Below are 23,740 nucleotides of genomic sequence, written 5' to 3' on the forward strand. Positions count from 1 at the left end.
TTTTATTAATTACTACATCTTCCACCTCACTTATAACCACTCTTATACTCATTTAATAACCAATGTCTCCCAATAGTTAACCACATTTTTTTTGTTATACATTTTCTCTCTCCTACTTTTATCCAACCCCACCACACAATATCTCTATTAAATCCTATCATATATAACTAATGCACTTGGTAATAATCAATTAAAACTAATAATTGTTATTAGCATACATTAATTAAATAAAATGACTTATGTTTAAAATTGATGCATTATATTATTTAATTAGTAAGTAATTAGTCGTTAATTAAGAAATACATAATAATTAAAAAATACACAATAATTGCAACTTTACTAAATTCAATAATAATAAAAATAATACATATTCTATCAAATGACAACAATCTTTAAAAGATGAAAACGAACCATGCTTGAGTACAAATACAATAATTTAATGTTACAATTATACAACTATTAATGCAAATCATTTTGCCTACTGTTAACACCGAATTTGAGCCACATATGCTCAACTAAGTCTTTCTTCAAGGCTTTATGCATAACTTTATCATGAACACGAACTCTATTAGACATATAAATTTCCAAACTTGCAATTCGGTTGTTGCTATTTTCGAACTGAAAAGGCTCTTTAGTGTTTTTATTACTTGAAGACGCGTTTGTAGCTTGATCATATTCATTTGAATCGTAATACGATTTATACGTATCTCTTTCGTCCTCAACGATCATATTGTGCATAATGATACATGCTATCATTATTTTTCCTAACATTGATGCGTCACGAGCTAGCGCAGGATTCCGTATTATTGCAAAACGAGCTTGTAATACTCCAAAAGCACGCTCAACATCCTTTCGTCTAGCTTCTTATAATTTGGCAAAAAGACCTTCTTTTTCATTTTGTGGTAGTGATATTGTAGGAATAAATGCTACCCATTTAGGATATATACCATCAATGAGATAATACCCCATATTATATTGATGGTCATTCACAACATAGTTAATAGAAGGTGCACGACCTTCAAAAACATCGTTAAACAAAGGGGATCTATCAAGAACGTTAATATCATTACGACTACCTGGTGTCCCAAAAAAAGCATGTCAGATCCAAGGATCATATGATGCCACAGCTTCCAATATTAATGTGGGCTTACCTGGTCTTCCAAAAAACATACCTTTTAATCGAAGTGGACAATTTTTCCACCGCCAATGCATGCAATCAATAGAACCTAGCATGCCTAGAAATCCTCGACATTCACCAATTCTTAGTGTCTTACCAGATCTTCTTCATTGGGATTTCTAAGGTATTCATCAATAAAGTAAGAGATACTTCCTTCCACAAAATGTTGTAGTGAATCTCTTGCAAGAGATGCACTAATTCGAATGTATCCATTTACAGAATCAGCAGAGGTGCCATAAGCTATTAGCCTCATAGCAGTTGTGCATTTTTGTAATCCGGAGGCACCAAATCTTCCTGTAGCATCTTGTCTTTGTTGAAAGAAGGGATGAAGTTCTTCTAAAGTTTTCTTTATTCGGAGAAATATATGTTTGTTCATGCGAAATCTTCGACGAAATAACTGTGGGGGAAACACAGGATGGTCAGCAAAGTAGTCATTCCAAAAACGATTGTGTCCATCCTCATGATCCCTTGGAATGGGGATCCTTGGTGCCCTTGGAACTTGATTTAACATTTGATATACTTCAATTGGATTGGACATAAAAACTTCATCCATCATTCGATTAACAAGACGATTGGCTTGCCTTCGTCTTTCATATCGTTGTGTTTGGCTATTTTCTGAACTGGATGAAGAATTAGAAGAGTTGGAGGTTTCCTCGGATGACATGTTATTAAAACCTGTAGACACCAAATTTTGATCCCCTATTTTCCATATTTTTTTTTTACTTTCAATTCACTAATAAATTTTGTGTTACTTCATAATTATAATAATAAGATCTGATTTTGCTAACGACAACCGCAATAATTAGACATAAGAGACAAATTCAAGTAGTGTTTATTTATAATTTTGGAGTATACAAAACTCTTACAAATGTACTCCTAATTTACGAACAAAATACGAGATTAATTCGAAGCATAACTCGAACCTTGTACACTCCGTACCGGGAACTTCAAGTCGTCATTTATTCATGATTATGAAAATCATTAACGCCATTAGTAGCACCACTAACGCCATGATCAAAGCTAAATATAAATTTAGCACTCGAAAATTCTCGTCGAACGGAGATGGAGCTTGTCGATTTTGGTTGCCGGGAGCCATGGAAACCGAAGAGGAATAGGCAAGGGGTGTGTTTTTTGAGTAAAGGGTGATTTCGGATAAGGGAAATCTCCCTTTTATAAGGGATAAATCTTATCCGTATTTTTGTCGTATCCCAATTGTATAATCGTTTAGTCTAATAATAGTAGTAAGTGTATCTTTTAAAAATAACATAAAATAAAAACAATGTTGTTACCAGTGACATATATAATAATCATGTCGTTTGACATATCCTGGTCAATAGTATCAAATTTTGACCCTTTAGTCTGTACATTTTTAAAACCGTGACCATTTCTAAAGTATTACTTTCTAACCCCTAATAAATTTTTAGTACTACTGATTCTTTTTTATCCTATTGTTATTATAATTATTCTACTATTTTTATATTATAAGTGGGTTCATCATATGTTATGTAAATAATTGTTACATTGTTGTTGGATTTTGTTTCACGATATGCCTAACCCATTGACATATTCATGGCTTTTGTTCCTTTATAATTTTATTATTTAAAAAAAAAAAGGAAAAATACAAATCATAAAGGACAAATTAGCATATTTTGTTTATGTAAAAGAATGCAAAGCATGCATGCATTACACTAAGCTATTACCAATGCTAACAAAGTCACGGTTTCCCCCCCTCCCCAACTTATCATTTTTATTTTTTTATGGTGTAATTTAATTTTTTTTTTTCACTCATAAAATGCATTTTTGTTAGATTTCACTTTGTTAATAACGTAATGCTACTACCTTATATTTCATCTTCTTCCTTCCTATTCAACTTCCCACCAAAACACCATTACCACTTACCTTCATGAGTCATCTTTTCTCTGTTTCACACACTCAGAAATAACAAGTGTAAGTATGCATGCTATTTCTCTTCCGGGTTATTGCAATGACGACAATATTTGACAGTAAAAGAGTGGCTCCAAGCAAAGATACCCCTGCCATTACCACTCATTTGATATGTCAAATCTCTACAGAAAAAGAAAATGGTAAGCCATGGTTGTAATTTAACAACGAGAATCAGAAAATGGTGTGACATGACAATACGTTGTATCACTGAGCTGTGTTTCTTCCCAAACGATTAGGTGATATGACTATCCACAATCAATGGCAAACAACTTTTTTTTCTTGTTATTTTCTGATAAGTAGGTGGTGTAATAGTCGTATTTTGCTATGGTAAGTTTAATATACGAAGAGTAAGTACACTCTTCAAAGGAAAGTAGTACCAATTAACCATTGTATTCAAATTATATTAGTACTTTTAATTATTTTTAGTCATTAATAATATTGTATTTTGTTCAGTCAATAGTAATTAAGTTTTACATAAAGTAGTAGGCTATTCTATTTGTCCTCTACCTCATTAAGACGATTTTTGGTTATAATTTCTACCTAACTCTTGTATTCGTACATATTTATTTCGTATAAAAGTATATTCTCTGTATTTTATATTTTAGCTCCCATTTGCTCCCATATATATACCACCCCACTCTTCACGAAAGGGGGGGAAAAATATCGAAGAGAATAGTTAAGAAAGGAGCTAAAAAAAAACTCATAAAAGAAGTTTAAATTATTTCAGCACTATAATTAGATAAAAACAAAAAAAAAAAAAAAGGTAATCAAAATTTTTATTTTCAGTAAAAAAAAAAAAGAATATAAAAAAAATTGTAGAAGGACTTGGCCTAAAAAAAAAATTAAATCGATCATTTTGACACTACCTTGACTAATTCCTCAAGATAGCTACTCAAAGCCAAAGGTAATATCTTCTTTCATTTCATTTGTGATTTCATATTATTTTTTACATACTTTTACTAACTTTTCTACTTTTGTGTGTTCCATAACCTCCTAGGGCACTATACGTGTCGGTTTCCTAATTTGGAAACCAAGTAGAATTTGAACGACCGCAAGCGAGTTTGAAAGTGAGTATATATGGTTTGTTTGATTTTTTTCTTGTATGTATCATCCTTATATAGAGTATGAAATGGAAGCAATGATAATTGTACAAAATGCATAAGGAAGCTCCAAAGAATGAATGATGGAATTCTAGCAAGATAGCATTTTCGACTACTTTTTTTTTATTATGTAAAAAATCGTTTTTCATCATAAAATTAAAAAGTAAATTTTTTACAGTAAGCTTATGTATTTAGGAGTGTATGAGACTTGGAATTTTATAAAAATAAATTTTAAACAACTCACAAAAAATCAGACATGAAGACATAGTAACACCACAAATTTCTTACTACAGGTTTATCTATTTGCCAATTTTCGAACTATATCTTTTTTTAATAATAAAATTTTAATTGAATATCTAAAAATAAGATCCCTTAAGCTTTGTAGTTTGGGGTCACACGTTCCCATAGGGTAAATACTCTATTTTTTATGATTTTTACAAAACAAGGTATCAAAATGATAAACTGATTTGAGGCTGTTTTCCCCAACCAAGCATACTCTTTTTATTTGGCATATCAAATGACTTCTAAAAAGGGGGAATTTTCTACAGAGAATTTATACGCTTGTCCTTAACATACCATTAAAAGGATCATGCCAATTTCGAAATACTTTGACCATTATCACCCAATTCCCCATGAACGTCCCAAACCGGAGTGTTTTTTAAAGAAAAATCATTATCTTTCATTTCAACAGCTAGATATTGGTCAAATCCGACTGTTAGAACATGAGTTATGGTGTCCGAAATATTAGAGACACTTTAAACCCTTAAGCTTTTTAAGGAAAAATGGAATGAACATTATTATATAATTTGTGTCACCCTATCATGTATACCTCTGGTTTTTTTTTTTAGTCATTTGAGGAAGTTATAAATTACTCATGCCTCAAGTTGATATTAATCCAAAAAAGAGACACATTTGTATCACTTTAAGACTAGCACTTTTTTTATTTAAAAAAAAAAAAGTCTTCTTCATTCTATGGCTATATGAAAGGAGCATTATAAATAATTCATTTAGTTTGGAATAGAATGTCTTATAATTTTTAAATAAATCTTGTTTAAGTTTTAATTCCATCATCGTTCGGAAGAGCAAAATTTCCTTATGCATTTCTTAATAAAGAGACAACTAACTTTTAATTAAGCAAAATCTGGCCTTGCATGCTTGTATCATTTCATTAATAAAATAAATCTTTCGAGTTATGGTTTATGGCTTATATTTAAATAAGAGGGTAAAGTTGAATATTCAATCATGATAGGTTATAAGATGATCTATTTGCCGCAGAGAATTATGCTTTTAAAGTTTTATTATCTCTGATAGATCGCTTACTTAATCTAACATGATTAAGGTTTTCACATATACTACCTATCATTTAGATTTAAGCCATATAGAATGTCCATTCTGCGTAAGTCAATTTCATACAATCTAAACACATTTCCTTCATATTCTTCTCAAATTCATACCAAATAAAATTCCTTTTTTAGCACACTCAAATAAGCCCACACAATCTCTTTCTGGAAGTTGTTCAACCCTAAATAAAGTCGTTAATTGAAACGCATTTTACAAACAAAATCATTCTCCTCAAAGAAACTCCTATGGTGTCGCTGATTCTAGTGACTTCCTCAACCTTGATAAATTGACCTCCACCTTAAAAGCAAGATTGCTCAACCTCATTCAAATGACCCTATATGGATCGACCACCTCTCCTAAAATAAATAATATAAACTTTCTTGAAATCTCGTATGAAATTTTGACCATGTATAAATGGACGTTCGTAAGAACTACGTAGGGTTTTGATCCGGTAGTGGATTCAAATCCCACAATGAATGGTACGTAGTGCAACTTTAATGCTCAAACCCACCATATATCGTAAGGTTTAATTCACTTTTATTTTACATTTGAGTGTGATTGACAATGTGGAAATCTTCATGTTTTTATGCATTAGTTTAAGGAAAAGTATGTGAATAATCATAACCAATTAACAACGTATTAGTAAGAGCCTGTTCGTTAGAACAAAGGAAGAGACGAGTTCTAAACGTTCGATCTTCCTAACTTATACCCCGTACCTAGATTTTTGATTTTCCTAAGACTATACTTATATAGTGCCTCATCTAATGGAGTCAATGTCGTTTTCTATTTGAAAACGATCATAAACAAAAGACCGTCTCTATTCGGGCAAAAATAGAGTGGCGACTCTAATTTTTATTTTTTTTTTTAGTCAAATTATCGACTTACGTGGGATTTTGACTTCTAGTTTTAATTAGTCAGAAAATGGGTACCACAGGCTCGCGACTCCACTGGGGAATTTTTTTAAAATTCTAAGAGGTATAAACCTGAAAATACGTTGCCTAAATAAGAAAGCATATATACACATATATATAAACATATATGTTATATAATGCTATTGATTATGGTTATTCGCATGAAGTGTTTGTTTTTTGACATCATGATTTATGTGAAAATATGTGTCTTTATTTGTGTATTCTTATGTGTTCTACGTCCGCACACGGGCACCGAATTTGTCGTAACCTAAGCTCTGAGCTGCTAATTTGCGGTGTTCAGAGAGTTTAGATAATTTATAATGAATTAAGGATGTAAACCTGTATCCGTGCGTTAATTACAATCGGCTATGCGGGAACGTTCAACCTCGAAATAGGCCATGTGGTTAATTGTTACCTTAAATGAATAATCCTCTTAAATAGTGTGTTAGGACACACGGACAAATGCATGCTTGATTTTATAACATGTTCCTTCGTTTGTGATTATTATGATTCTTGCATGTCAAATCATTTTCATAAGTTTTTTTTATGAGTACTAGTTTTCATCTCCTACTTTGATTACCATCTCTTTAAAAGCATTACTTGCTTTCTTTGCATCCCATGCTCAATTTTTTTAGTCATTTTCTTTCTTTTTTTTAATCTGACCATTTTATCTTTCTTATCCTTTTCCTATTAAAACCACAATAAAATTAACTTAATTTAACTGGAAAATCACTAAAATCCCGAGTGCTTGGCTAGGCTATGAAACCTTAGAAGATAAGTCTTTCAAGTCCCTAAACCGCAGGGGTAAAAGAAGAATAATTTCAATAATTCCCAATTCGACATTTTTGTGAACCTTTGTGGTCCTTCTTAGCGTCACCCGCCTTCAATTAATTGCGAATTTCTATAATCATGAAAAAGTCTTTCATTGTTATCCTTTCTTTCCAAAAAAAAAATAATAATAAAATGAAAGGAACAATTTTTTTACGTAAGAGATACTTTTTCATTTCCCGCTAATTTTTATTATATGTTTATCACCACTCAAACTATTGATACTGATAATGCTCTTATATGAAATGACAGGTATATATATTTTCATTTCAAACAATATGGGATTCAATGCACCACGGAACAAGCATGGAATTAATGGAGGGCGATGGACATCAATTAACCCCATTTTCTTTGAAAAATGTGAATCTATGAAGGATATGTACTATCGTCTCAAGACACAAGGGTTCATTGAAGCAAAACATTATAATTGTATTTTGCCATCTCTCAAAGTAAACATGGGGAAATATTGCTCTTACTGCCATGACTACGGGCATGACATAGAAGGTTGCTTCGATGTGACACATGTGGTGCAACAACTAATTGATGACGGAAAGATCTCAATCCCAAAAGGATGGATCCCACCTATATTGTCCTTCACTAATGCCGATTTACCAAGGGTCATCAATTTTAGCCAACCCTTGTGTGTTACTTTGGGGTGTAATTATCGCCGGATTTCAGGCATTTTGGTTGATAACAAATCGAATTTTAACATTTGCTCTAAAGAGTCCTTATGTAAGTTAAGACAAAAAAGTGTGCCTTTGGGAATTTCTAATGCAATCATAATTACACATGATCACCTCCCGAGAAAGGCAATAGGGACCATTAATATGCAACTACGACATGAAGATTGGTTATGTGATGTAGAGTTTCAAGTGGTTGAAGCTCCTATCAACTTTCCTCTTATTTTGGGAAAACCATGGCTCCACGACACTCAAGCTATTGCTTCTGCTCTTCATCAAAAAGTAAAATTTTCAACACCGAAAGGAGTGATGGTTATCCATGGTGATATACCAACGACAAGGATACCCCCAGTATACTGTAACGTGGTCAGGTCAATAGAAAACCCAACACTTCAACATAATCAGTTGAAATCTCGAAACAGGGGCAATGCGATGTCATTATGGGAGTTGATCTCTGACTCACCAACTCATCGAGATGCACTCATTCGTCAATTAAAGACAATCACCATTGATCTATTTGAGGAATCAACCAACACCAAAGCATTTATGTCCAAGGACATACTATGCAATCGAGAATACACTCTTTCGGTAATTGAGCTAGATTTTGCTATCCTAAAGGCAAAAACATCAAAAGATGAGAAGGATTGTCCTAAAGTATCTGCTATTGGTAATTCAGGAATGGGTCGCAACCATTTTGATCTCCACCGACCATATTCTGATCAATTGGTTGATTCATTTGACACCATACTACCCGAACATGAATCTTATGCTGGTGTTCTATGTCAGGGGAATAGGCTGAGTGAATCTTCAATGATTCTCCAACTTGAAACCAATCATCAAGAATGGACATTCACCAAAGCTGATTTACCCCCAAACCCATGGCATACGCGAGAACTACACATCACGCTAAGACATGGACGAACCTACATAAATCACATATTGGTCGACAATGGGTCTGCATTAGACATATGCTCTCGAGAATTCCTTTATAGGTTGGGATACACGGATTCTTTTATCAATCCTTTGTCTTACACAATCCTTGGTTTTGATGATACTCCACGAGAAGTAACTGGGTACATCATTTTGCCTTTAAGTTATGAGACCATGGTTTTCTATGTCAGATTTATGGTCATCAATTGTCCGACTTCATATAACCTACTCTTAGGACGACCTTGGCTACACGAGTATAAAGGGGTCGCATCGACTCTCCATCAAAAAGTAAAGTTGGTAACGCCACTTGGAGTAATTACCATTCCCGGAGACTTTACAAACGAAGCGTATAGTTGAGGATGGATCAAACCTCAAAGGTATAGTGTGGGAAATATCTTCATTTTGATGGAAAGTAAGCAACCCAATCTGTATGACAAGATGCAAAGGGATTCTACAATGACATCAAGCGAAACAAGGGTTTACCACATCGAAATTACAAGCCTTGAAATAAAAAATAAAAAAAACGCCATCGACGGACTATTTTATGTATTATGTATTTATTTTCCAGTTAAAAAAAAATGTATGATTAGAAGTAAGAGAACCAGAAAAAATATATATATATAATAGTAATGAAGAATAATAACATGTTTCCTAGAGCTACGTTTGGGCCTGATTCCCGAAGAACATCCTTGTTTCGGGATACGTAGGCAGCCTTCGGGCGCGACCTTTGCACTTATCGATTTTTTGTTGTTATAGGATTCGCGGTGCTAAAGCTTTGACAATTGACGTTACCATCCTAATAAAGTCTTCATATGTAACAGGGACACAGGCCCTATTTCTATTTCCGTCTCTCTTTATAAATACTTTTTCCAAAGCGGGAAATGAAAAAGTAGAAAGAACTTTTTAACAATGATTAAGTAATTCGCGATTGTACCCCATTGTTGAACCAATCCTCTTTTTTTTAATAAAAAAAAGTCTTTAGGATGGCCAAACCCGTACTTAATTTAGATAATTTATTTACGTAAAATGAAATTCTTTATTCACTCATTATTGACCAAAGTACATGTGTTAAGTGGACCAAAAGCTAATAAGGACCAATTAGAATTTTAGTGGAGGGAGGAATTTTAAACTCTTCATGATGACCCCAGGGGAATCTTTGACAGTACTCAGCAAGAAATAAAGCCCCTTTTAGATCCTCCTGCAAGAAATGTCGTATACTAATATCCCAATCACGTGAGCACATCATTTGGAGTATGTCGCATAACATTAACTCAACCTCTGTGGTGGAGATGTCTAAACTAGCTAAGACTAGATTATAAATGCCAACATCTACCAGCACTTCCAAATGCTTCACTCGTAGTAGGCGAGCCTTTTTTAAACCTTGTTGTAGTAATGATAAGACAAAGAGTGATAGGCCAGGTCCTTTAACTTTAGAACCGAACCCGACCATCCAGTTCTCCTCAGCATTCCGTAATGTGAACCCACCCCTACTTTTGAATGCACCATCAGAGATAGCTGCAAAGGAGAGTGTGTAAGGTTTTGAGTGCACCCAAGGATCAGTTATTCGTGCCCTTGAAAATATGTCCATTAAAGAAAAAAGACCCCTTTGGCCTATTGTCCATAATGTTTCGGGAATCACGAATGAAGGAATTCTGGATTCCGGTACTTTTTGGAGGAAACTTTCTTAAAACGCAAATAGCTCAATGGCCCACCCATTGCTGCCTTTAAGCGATCATGAGAAGCAAAATCCGATAAATTTAACCAGGCCTGGCTAGCTGAACTTTGGCTCGGACCCTTCCCTTCTCGTAATAGAACCTCTGAGGAAGTCCTACGATGCGAAACATAGGCAGATAAACTTATTGAATCTGCAGTCACTTGGTTCATAGAAAAGAAACATGTTTCGCCCCATAAGAATAATATTGGTGGGAGAGAGCCGGACCCGCGAAAGACTGAGTATGTTCGAATACCAAAACCCTTAGCCACCTTTTCGCCTATTCTAGGGTCCGAAAGAAGAAGCACAAAACAAGTAGGTTGGTATGTTTTGACTAGCGTGAGGAGATGACCGGGAAGTCGAGTCATAGGTTGATCTCGAACATCCCACAATAACAACCTAAGTGCCCTAGGACTCGTAAGGTTTACGGGTAATGGGGATGTAGATCTAGAACTCTCTCCGGAGTTATGAGGAAAAGGGAGTGTTTTGTGACTTATGATGGCCAAAATAGAGTAAGTCAAGCTTAAAGGAAATTGTAGACTTAGAGACATGGCTAAAACCGCAGTGTCTGCCACAATTAGAACTAAGGTCTATGAAGGATCACTCATACGAAACGTTTGAGAGAAATTACCTACCAACACAGGCCTCACCAAAGGGGTAGGAGAAGTAGTTGTGGGGAGAATTTGGTTAGAAAATCCCGTAGGAGAATCAACGACTAAGCGGTCCTCCAGCGACATGGAAGCAAGAGCTGCTTCATTTTCCCTATCCCTTAAGTTTTGAAGAGAAGGAGTAGGGTCTTCTGAGAAAAATTGGATTAACCTCCTCACACGGGATGAACGAGAACTTTGAGGAGGAAAGTTGAGATCCATGGGAAATATTCCTATATAATAAAAAAGGTTTTTTTTGTATGAGTTCTTTTTTATCGTGTAGGAGAGATAAGGTTACATTATGTGTAAGGTAAGTGATGAACTTATATATAGGCTAGAGTTTGTACTAGACCCACCGATAGCGTGTCACGAAATTCAAGACATAAGGAGATAACAAACAAAATCTCCAAACTTCTAACACAAGCTAGAGGAAAACCTATGAATCCTGACAAAACTTCTTTTTTTAGGAAAAGGGGAATCTTTTCAAACAAGTTTATATAATCATATTAATTGGTATTTTAGGTGTTCATCTCTCAGTTAAATATTCATTAGTCGTATTTTTTTTAATGTTTATTTGTTACAATCATGAATACTAACATCTTTCCTTTTTTCCTTTCTTATCACATTATCATGTCATTTTCGTTAACAGGAGTTCTATATGGACCTGTGCTGGATCTAGACTTGTTCACCAAGCCCCTTTTAATTGTAGAAGATACCTTTCTGCAGAGTTCTCCCCTTGCCTGATATCAGTCATATTCTCCTCTCCCAGATGTGGTAGCATGGCTGGAACTTCAAACAATGAGCAACAAAATTCAAGCTTCAGCTTAGATCCTTTCGTGGAACTTAAGGGGATGATGCAAGCCATAATCAAAAGACAAGATACTGTAGAGCAAACTGTGGTGAATTTCATAAAACAAAACACACAGATGCATCCTAATGTGCCAGAATCGGAAGTAGCCTCACCATTCCCACTGGAAGTTGGAAACAATGACAGGGAAATTCCCACCAAGATTGAAGAGGAAATGACCAGGATGAAAGAAGTGTTGAAAGGTATCACTCAGGCCGAACCATGGATGGACATCCATGGGCTAACTCTCTTTCCTAAAGCGCGCCTCCCATATGGTTTTAAGATGTATTTTCTTTCACACTTTGACGGAATAGGAAGTCCTACCAACTTCTTAAAACTCTATGTTGGCGCTATGAGCCCTTGGGGTGTAAATGAACCATTGATGGCTTAGTTATTTCAACAATATCTTGATGGAGCTGCTTCACATTGGTTTTTGAATCTGGAAAATTCAAAGAAATCCACTTGGGCCGACATAGTGAGAGAGTTTTCCAACCAATATAAATACAATGAGGAAATTGATATCACGAGAAGGGATTTGGAGACAACTGCACAGAATATTAATGAAACATTTTCTTCCTTCGTTACTAGATGGAGAAATAAAGCAGCTAAAATGATAAATAGGCCGAATGAAGAAGAGCAATTGCAGATGATTGTGAAAAATCTCCTTCCTGTATATCAAAAGCAGATGGCATATCAATACTTCCCCTCTTTTAAAGCTCTTATCTCAACTGGGTCATTGGTTGAAGACGCCATAAAGAAGGGAGAGATCAAGAAGGAAGACTTTAACAATGGCAACTCATATAGTTCAAGGTTCGGGGCTAATAAAAAGATCACCAATAATGTTGCATCTGCTTCAAAGCCTACGAACATGATATACAACATTGGGGCAACCTCGGCATTTCAACTCCGACCCCAAAGACAATTCACTCCTTTAAATATGACAGATACCCAGGCATTCTCCAAACTAAAAAAGGCCAATCTCATCCAACCTTTGAACCCAAGACCTCCACCAAGGAACCCACCACCAACGTACAACCCAAACAAACATTGTGAATTTCATCAAGGAGCCGGGCACGACATTGAAAGTTGTACGGCATTCAAGCATCGACTACAAGACTTGATAGATGGTGGAAGGCTCTCTGTTGGAACCTTAGCCAAAAAAACAAATAACACGCAACCCAGCATCACAAATAACCCCCTTCCAAATCACAAACCCCTACCTCCATAAATGCCATCTCTACCTACACAAATGATTTTGACCCAACCCAATTGATCACTAGAAATGAATTTTGTGAATGTGAAGCATCAGTGACTGAAATAGGCAGGTGTCTAGATAATGAACTTGCTTCCCATAGAATCATCAAGATAAGAGGACACAACTATACCCTCCGCAAGGATCCTTTTGCTATGATGTGTGGGGCTATAGATTACGACAATGCATACTTTATATTGGACCATGAGGAAGATGAAGATGATGCATCTGTAATGGCTATTGTTGAAAGAAACACGGGAGCTTATTTCTCCACTCCAAACAACTATAGTCACCCTATATGCCTTGATGACCTTAGTGATGATGAAGTAGTGGAAGTATCCCATTTAACTCGAGCAGGTCGACACTTCAAGCCCTCTTACCTTGAAGAAGATAATCCATTAGATGCTTTACGAAGAAAAGAAAAAGGGAAAGAACTAATGGTAGATGAAGTCAACATAGAAGATGATGCTATCAAGCAAATGAAGGAGGTCAATGCTCATATTTCTATATGGAAGTTGCTTATGCACTCGCAACCTCATCGAAGCGCGGTCCTTAAGCATTTGAATGAAGCTTCGGTTGACCCCTCTATTACTCTAGATCAGATTGTAGGCCTTATTCATGGTGTAGACCGTACTCTCATGTTCACAGACGAAGATCTCCCTGAAGTTTCAAACCATAATAATTCATTACACATCACTGTTCGATGCAATGGATGGAAGATACCTAGAGTCCTTGTGGATAACGGATCTGCAATCAATGTATGTCCCTATTGAGTGCTCACTAAGCTTGGTCATTTAAAAGATGATTTGGCACCATCAAGCCAAGTGGTTCGAGCCTATGACAACGCCTCTAGAGAAGTTTTGGGTTCCATCGAATTACTTATAGAATATGGCCCAATGGCTAGGAAAGTAGACTTCACAGTGATTGACATCAAAGCATGCTTTAACTTCTTGCTAGGAAGACCTTGGTTACATGAAAACAAGGTTGTAGCCTCAACGTTACATCAAAAAGTGAAATTAATGACCGATAAAGGAGCGGTAACCATCCCCGGAGATCCAGATATCATGAACATCTCACCTATCAGAAAATTTGTGCTACACCTAGATGAAGAAGAAGGGAGTCGCTTGGATGGTTTTAATGTCTTTTGCTTTCAAAGTGGTGGGTGGATAGAGGTATCTGATAAGGATAGTAATGAAGAACCAGAGGACCCAATTAAGATCCCAGAAGAAGGCGATGAACCTCTGTATCAAGAAAAGGAAGAAGAACCTAGAACCCTAGAGGATAGAATTAACAATGAGCAACAAGAGCGAGAAGGAGAGTCGTGGACTAGCAGCGATAGTCGTGCAAATAGCAATGACGCACGCTGTTTTGGGTGTTTTTGTCCCTCGGGAGAGTTACGACACGAAGACTGGTCTGGGGTGAGCTGTACCTACAAAACAAACGGAGACACCAGATGGGTGATGCTCCGCCTCCGACGCACAAGTTAGAAACTTGAAGGGAGAAAAAGGTGCGGAAATTTAGGTAGGGATCTGCTCGGATTCCAAGCTCGAGATGTCTCTATCAAAGAGTAAATGTGTAATAAATGATCAAAAAACGTGTCCCCAAAAAGGGGGGTCATCTCCCTATTTATAGGGTCTTTGGGATTTGTGCCCCTGATTAGGTCACTGTACCCTAGTCAGTGGTGGGCTGCGCCGCTTTGCGGCTTTCTCGGGATTTGGGCCTGAAGGCCGCTTTTCCCCTTATTTTCTGAAGTGACACGTGTCAAGTAGAGATTGGTCCACTTTGGGCTATCCTGAGGCTGACACGTGTCACCCTCTGATTGGACCACGTGGTGGGGTAAAATTACCCTAAACACACGCGATGACTTTGATTTAGATTTTGATGTTCCAATGTTTAGAGTGCCAATTTGCCCAGAAAAATTAATTTTGTTTCCGGGCTATAAACATAAGATCTACCAAAGTTAGAAAAATTTGATGGCGCAGGTGACCCAATGATCCATCTCTGTAAGTTCGTTAATGTCCTTGCTCCCTTGGATGTCCCAAAAGAACACCTCCCTACATTATTTGATCGTAGCTTGGAAGGCACAGCGTTATCTTGGTATTACAGTTTTGAACGCATTGGTGAAGCAACTTGGAATGAGATCTCACAAGCTTTTTTTAATTGGGCTTATAATTTTAGTCAAACGGACCCTCAAAAATTGGTCTTAGTCACAACCCTACAGACAAATCAAGAAACTTTCTCTCACTTCTGCTCTCGATGTTCTGTTGTACGATCCAAGCTCCGAAATCCTATCACAGATAAAGAGTTTATGCTCATCATGCTTAAGAACCTTAATGATTTCTATTACCGTCAAATGGTTACAATGAGATACAATATTCTTGGGCATATGGAACAACATGGGTTCGATATCGATACATATAAATTACTAGACCATAAACCAAGGGTCAATCCATGTGCCGAAACATCTAACAGAAGATCATTTACAGAAATTAATGAGCCTCTAAGTGCAGTGTATCGTCGTTTTCACAGGCAAGGCCTTATAAGAACAAAGGGATATGTATGTGCAATCCCGCCACTGAAGTAAATATGAAGAGATACTGTAGTTATTGCAGTCAGTTTGGCCATACAACTGATTCATGTTATGATCTTCGATGCTCTATCCAAGACCTCATTGATCGTAGGATAATCGACCCAATCCACACAAGGCCTAGGACTGGACATAATCTTGTGCGACGTTTTTCATCGCAACAATGGTCATCTCAATCTGCAATATTTCGAGGATTACTCGATGAAGGCGCTATTAAACCACTTCCTCGACGAACTGGAGCAAGCCCTATAGGAGTAGACCTCCACAAATATTGTCATTATCACCTTCACGGTCACGACACCGATGGATGTCACGCTCTTCGCTTGCGCATCAAACATATCACCAAGATATCACATTTGAGTCGTAAAAGGTCAATATCCATTAATGTCTTATCAACTTCTAATGATGAAGAAGACCCTACGAGTCTCATGACATACGATCCTCTAAGTGAAGAAATGGAACGGATGAATGTGAATGAACGGTTATCTCCAGCACCACAATCTGATGGATCATCCAGTGATGAAGAACCCTTTTGGATGAAAGATGAGGAATTTGTCGTGACTGCGGATGGAGAAGATACACCCGCAACAAAAGTAGCTTCTATTCAATCAATCATGGAGCCACATATCTTTCTAAGACGGATCGACAATGAAACCAAGAAAGCATGTACTCAAGTATGTAAAGCATGGGCTAGATGGTTGTATAAAATGAAGCAGGATGGTTATGATGAAGAACCTAGCGAAGGTTCAGGACATTAACAAAGAAATAATCATGATCCACACTTCTGTTCATTCTTAGCCAACCTCGTTTAAACGCAACTTCTAGAAAAAAAAAAAAAAAAAAAAAAAAAAAAAAAAACCCACAAAAAATAGAAAAACCCACAAAAAAACCAAAAAAATAGAAAAACCCACAAAAAACCAAAAAAATAAAAAAAAAATCCACAAAAATGTCTCCTTTTACTACCCTAAGAACTACGTACAGCTTGATCCCCCATGGCACACTATAACACTGAAACTCCTATAATCACCATACCCTTCATTACTTCCTTTTCTCACCACGCCATTGGGGGTACGTAGGCAACTCAGGCATGAGTTCAGCTGCTCAAACACAAAACCAACCTTCCACTTTATATGTGTATTGCAAACAAAATAGATATTATGCAGAATTTAGACTCGTACAAGGTACAAGGAGATACGCAAGAACGTAAGAAAATTGTTGAATTTCTTGACATCCGCCGAAGAAAATTATTAAAGGGATACAGGCCCATGTTCTACATCTTTGTCCTTTATTTTATTTTTTTCAAAGTTGGTATAACATGAGAGATGGACACCTATAAACTCTTTTGTTAACTCAGATCACTTCCCCTTATTGATTAATCATAATAAGTCTCCGTGTTTACATACCAAAATGGTTTCAGTAGCATGGCTAAATGTCAAACAATGAGCGAGTTCTAACATCTTGGGTACCTTGTATGTAAAGAAGCATCTAATCTAACACCTTAATCAACGGCCCTTACTGACCTTTTCTTTCCTTTATCAAAACGTCATTTACTTTTTTTCCAAACAAAAAATTCATATATATGCATTTCTTAAGTTTCTTTTTTTTTTAAAAAAAAAATCTTATTTGGCATATGAATTTGCATGATTCATACATATCTTTTATTTCCAACTTTGGTTGACTTTAATACCCCTTGTATAGGTAACCACCTTGGATAAACAGACGTCTGATTTGGAAGCCTTCTCTTTACAAATATGACCAATCCCTCTCAACAAACCAACCTTTCAGGCCGACTAGAAAATCCCATCCTAAAAAACCAAGGTTTGATGCCCCAGCAACTTACTAAGGGTCTACAATTAATGATGAAAATGGGTTATATACCTGGTCAAAGTTTAGGTCGAAACAATGAAGGAAGGAGGGACCCTATCCCCATCATTGACAAGAAGAATCGCCATGGTTTAGGATATGATCCTAGCCACGACTTTCACACTCACTAAAGATCATCTTTAACACTCAATGGACAGTTCGTTTTACATAATGATACCGAACCATACCATGAATTCCCTGAGCCATGGTATGACTTTGCCTCACAAAAAATACTCCCTGGACTGGAAATCTTCTTCGCTGAGGCTAGTGATAAGTGGCATTTATGCCACTATTTAGATCCTCTAATCGCGGTATTATTCTACGTTTGTCCCTTGTTTGTACCCCTTTTGCTCCGTTTATCTCTTTATTATGTTTTTGTGCTTTTCCTCGTGTTTTGTAGGCTTTTGGAGTTGATTTTAATAGAATGAAGAGCTTGGAGAATTGGAGTTCATTTGAAGAGCTACAAAGGAAGTTAAGGAGCAAGCAAGCAAGGCCATGCGGACAGCGCGGGTCGCGCTTTCAGAATGGCGCGGGCGCGCCAAACCCAGCGCGGGCGTGCCTAACATTGGGGTCGAAAATATTGAAGGAGGCAGAATGTAGGCGCGATTTGGGCGCGGCTTAGGCGCGGGCGCGCCTAAGATAGGCGCGGGAGCGCAAGGGCCTGAACTCCAAAACTGACCTTTGTTCACTCTTTTATCCATAACTTTTGATCTACACATCGGATTGAGGTGATTAAAATTGCGTTGGAAACTAGACTTAAAGATATTTCCAACGATAGGTCGCACGCCACAAGAAGCCTCCTAGAACAGAATTTATGGATATTTGAATTTGAATGTCGCTGCCAGGCCGAAACCCAGATTGGCGCGGGCGCGCCATTCTACTGCGGTTCTATTTTTTAGCCCGATTCTCTCCTATTTTTGGGGAAGTTTTGATGATGGGTTTCTTTGGGGTTTTCTCTCTCCTATTTGAGGGGTTAAACCCTAACATCTCTCCATCAATCTTCACATAAATTAGGCTTAGATTTAGTTTTAATCTTTGTTTTTATACTTTGTAATGTAGATTAAGAGTAATTTAGGGTATTTTAGAGAGAGAAAGTGAAGAGCTTCAATGGTGGATTGAAGAAGATGAAGATGCAAAGTGACATTGTTTTGGATTCCTTTTCAATACTTCAATGAGCATTCTAAACTCTATCTCATTTATTGTTCTTTCTTAATTTCTTGCTTGATTAGAGTAGTTGTTTAGTTTAATTGCTTCTCTTTGTTCTTCTTGTTGGGTTTTGTGTTAGTTGTTCATGATTAGTGAGTAATTCCCTTTACTAAGGGATTGGTGATAGCATGTGGTGAATCTTGAATGTATTAGGCTAGACAAATGTTGGTTATATGTGATTAAATATACCATGTAACCATGTTTTACTAATTACTCCATGTGAATGGCCAATCATGTGTTATAATTGGGTGGATTGAACTAAGTTATGACGATAGTGTAACTTAGGGATATCCATTAGGTGATCGATTCTATGCAAAAACCTTAACTTTCATAGCTTATGACGATAGTATGAGCATGTGTTAAGTTGGGAAAGCCTTTGACCCCGATAGGTGGTTAGATGGTATTGTTGGTATTGCCTTATATGAGATATTTGGTTTGCATGTAAACTCATTTCCATTGCCTAACTTTATTGAAGATCATTGTCATGTTTGACCCTCTCCCTTGGTGTTAGTTTAACTTAATATTAATCTCATTTTGTTTATTGTTCTATCCATCCTATCTCTTTGACCTAGATTAATTGGTGGTGGTGTTGATAGTGTTTATGTCGTCTCCGTGGTTTGACCCTCTACTTACCACTAAATTTGTTTAGTGTAGGTGTAGGTTTATAAATATTGTTTGGTTGAGGGTAGTTAGTCCAACGACCTAATTATCCTTCACCAGCTAGAGACGAGGATGTGGTAGAAAAGTGGTTTTATGAGAAGCCTAAACAAAAGGAATACATTGATTGGATAGAGTACTTGAAGCATGGTGTTCTGAGAAATTTATTTTCTACAAAATTTGGAGATATTGAAGACATAGATCCATTATAACTCATAGTACCAGTTGAGGGTGATGTTCAACTCCAAATGAAAACCGAAAAGACCCAAAACCAACCCTACCTAAAATACCCTTCCCTTAAAAAAATTTCAAAAATGAATGAGATTCATTTCTCCCACTCAGATGGCTATGAAACGGAGAGTTCTTCATCCAGCCAACTTTCCCTTCACACACAATCTGACTTTTCTGATCATGAAGACTTTGAAGCTCTTGTAGAATCTAAACATGTTTGTATGCAAGAAATTAATGTTGATTATCATGAGTTATCTTACAATGAATCTTTCAATGAGCCTAAATCATGCATGACACCTATAGAAGAGTCCATAGTCATAGATATAGGCATAGAAGGTGACATAAGAGAGGTTAAATTAGGATCTTCCCTCTCCCCTGAAGAACAAGTTGCATTCATTTCATTACTTAAAGACTATGTAGATGTGTTTGCATGGTCATACGCCGATATGCCAGGTGTGGACCGTAACATAGCTGAACATTGTATTCCTCTCTATCCAGACAGCAAGCCAAAACAACAAAAGTTGCGAAGAATGAAGCCAGAAGTCAGTCTTAAGGTCAAAGAGGAGATCCAGAAGCAGCAAATTCATTCGACCAATTAAACACCCCGAATGGTTGGCTAATGTGGTGATAGTTCCCAAAAAGGAAGGAAAGGTTCGAGTATGCATAGACTTCAGAGATTTAAATGCAGCATCGCCAAAAGATTATTTCCCACTGCCCCACATAGATGTCTTGGTGGATAGTACTGCGGGACATGCAATGTTCTCATTCATGGATGGTTTTTCAGGATATAATCAAATACTGATGGCGATGGAAGATACACCAAAAACATCGTTTATTACCCCATGGGGTACATTTTGCTACCAAGCGATGCCCTTCGGACTAAAAAATGCTGGGGCTACTTATCAACGTGCTGCAACAACCATCCTACATGACCTCATTCATGACACTGTTGAGTGTATGTGGATGATATGATTGTTAAAAGCCATGACCGTATGGAACACATATCGGCATTGAAGTCTTTCTTCGATAGAATTCGGAAATACAACTTAAGATTAAACCCCCAGAAATGTGTGTTTAGGGTAACTTCCGGAAAACTTCTAGGATTTATTGTAAGTCAAGAAGGAATCAAGGTTGATTCAGATAAGGTTAAGGCCATTAAGGAATTGCCACCTCCAAAAAATGAAAAAGAAATAAGAGGTTTTTTGGGAAGAATTCAGTACATCAGCAGGTTCATATCACAACTTACAACTAGATGTGAACCAATCTTCAAACTTCTTCGGAAAAATGTGCCAAAAAAGTGGAATGATGAGTGTCAAGCTTCATTTGATTCAATGAAAAATTATCTTTCTAATCCTTCAGTTTTGATGCCACCCAAGCCTGGGGAACCTTTGCTCTTGTACCTTACAGTGACAGAAACTGCCATGGGTGGATTGTTGGCGCAATATCAAGAAGGTACCAAGAAAGAAATTGCTATTTATTATCTAAGCAAAAAGTTCTTAGAATATGAGACTAGATATACTCCCTTAGAAAGGGCATGCATCACTCTAATCTACGCGACAAAAAAAGCTCCGGCATTATCTACAAGCTCATACAACATTCCTTATCTCAAGATTAGACCCTATCAAATATATCTTTGAGAAACCTATTCTGAGTGAAAGATTTGCGAGATGGCATGCTATTCTCTCATAATTCGATATTCAATGTGTTAGTCAAAAATCTGTTAAAAGGAGAGCCATATCTGAAGCGTTAGCTGATGGGCCTATATCAGGAGATGAATTCGATAATGACTTTCCTGATGAACATTTATTCAATATCAATACATCACAATGGAAGATGTACTTTGATGGAGCATCTAATAGAAGGGGGAATGGTGCAGGTGTGTTACTTATTGATCCACATGGAGTTCATATTCCCTTTTCAATAAAACTTAGTTTTCCAACAACCAATAACACCGCTGAATATGAAGCTTGCATCTACGGTGTAAAGGCAGCCTTAGCAGCAGGGGCAAGAAATCTTATAGTGTATGGTGATTCAAACCTCATTATATCTCAGACAATTGGAGTGTGGAGGGTTCGAGATGAAAGGTTGCAAATGTATACTGACCATCTCCAACAACTTATCCCCTGCTTTGAGGAAATCGATTTCAAACATCTCCCTCAAGAACAAAATAGTTTTACTGACGCGCTAGCAAATCTGGCAGTAAATTTAACCTGGGAAGATAACGTTAAAGTTCGGTCTGTAACTGTAAAAGAAAAAAGTTCCCCAGTGATCATGGATGAAGAAATAATCGCATCATTAACTGTATGGGACGAAGAGGACGCTTGGTATAGCGACATAAAAAATTTCTTGGCCAATCGGGAATATCTCGAAGGGAGTCATAAAAAAGATCAACTTGCAATTCGAAGGCTAGCCGCTCACTTTGTGATATTAAAAGATCAATTGTATCATAAAGGTTTTGATGGAACCTTGCAACTATGTATTCATGGTGAACAAGTCCGAAAGGTCATGGGAGAAATCCATGGAGGAGAATGCGGACCACATATGAACGGACGAATGTTGGCTCGTAAGATTTTGCGAGCCGGGTATTATTGGAACACCTTGGAGACAGATTGCATACACTTTGTAAGGACATGTAAGAAGTGTCAAATCTTTGCAAATCTCAACCATATGCCACCCGTCTCACTACATAATCTCACTTCACCATGGCCATTCTCAAGTTGGGGCATCGACATCATTGGACAAATTCATCTGAAAGCTTCAAATGGGCATCAATACATTTTAGTAGCGATTGATTATTTTTCAAAATGGATTGAAGCAGCATCATTTTCCAAGTTAGGTGCAAAACAAGTCTCGAAATTCGTGATAAACAACATTATTTGTCGCTATGGAGTACCTTTTGAAATGATTTCGGACAATGGATCGCAATTCGAGGGGCAATTGAAAGAAACTCTTGAAAAGTATAAAGTTAGACATCATCAATCTTCTCCTTATCGCCCTCAAACCAATGGAGCAGTTGAAGCAGCCAATAAGACCATTCGAACAATAATCGCAAGAATGACTGAAAAAACAAGGGAATGGCCTAACAAGTTTCCGTATGCTCTTTGGGGGTATAGAATCACTATTCGAACCCCAACAGGAACTACTCCTTACTCCTTGGTGTATGGGATGGAGCCTATCCTTCCCATAGAAATCGAAATTCAATCCTTACGGGTCATGAATGAAAGTGAAATCTCTAAAGATCAATGGCTCAAACTTCGGAATGATGAACTTGCCTTAGCAAATGAACGAAGGTTACAGGCTCTTCACAATACCCAACTTTACCAACGACGCATTGCTCGAGCCATCAACAAAAAAGTTCGAGATAGAGACATCCAGGAGGGTGATTTGGTGCTAAAAGAAAATCGTGCTCCTCTTCATGATCCTCGGGGCAAATTTAAACCAAATTGGTCAGGACCATTCTTGGTCAAACATATCACTCCTGCCGGGGCAGTACAGTTAGTCGATATGAATGGTGATACTTTCCTTCACTTCACCAATATTGATCAGCTCAAAAAGTGTTACGATTAGTATCCATACCCAAGTCAATACGGATAAAAAAAATAAAAAAAAAAAAAAAAAAAAAAAGATCTTCGCACGTACTTTGGTCAATAAAACGGGAAATTACTTGTCAATGTATGACGTTCGATCAACTCTAAGGGTTGCATACGAATTACAATCTTTATAATCTCGTCTCCTTTAGATTTATCGATTGTATATTTAGGCTTTAATGTCATTGTCTAAACTTTGGACCTCCATTTTCGGTTAAAATACATGATTGGGCTCATAAAA

At 36.8% G+C, this 23,740-nt stretch overlaps 1 protein-coding gene across 1 annotated transcript; it reads right to left on the reverse strand.

Moving 5' to 3' along the window:
- Positions 1 to 864: 864 nt before the first annotated feature.
- Positions 865 to 1,841, reverse strand: LOC110703697. The gene is made up of 2 exons (XM_021881488.1): positions 1,328 to 1,841; positions 865 to 1,076 (listed from the first exon to the last, which is right to left on the reverse strand). Exons 1-2 carry the CDS (start codon positions 1,839 to 1,841, stop codon positions 865 to 867), a joined length of 726 nt encoding a protein of 241 aa, XP_021737180.1.
- Positions 1,842 to 23,740: the final 21,899 nt, after the last annotated feature.

Source organism: Chenopodium quinoa, unplaced genomic scaffold (assembly GCF_001683475.1).
Source record: "Chenopodium quinoa cultivar QQ74 unplaced genomic scaffold, ASM168347v1, whole genome shotgun sequence".
Lineage (NCBI taxonomy): Eukaryota > Viridiplantae > Streptophyta > Magnoliopsida > Caryophyllales > Amaranthaceae > Chenopodium > Chenopodium quinoa.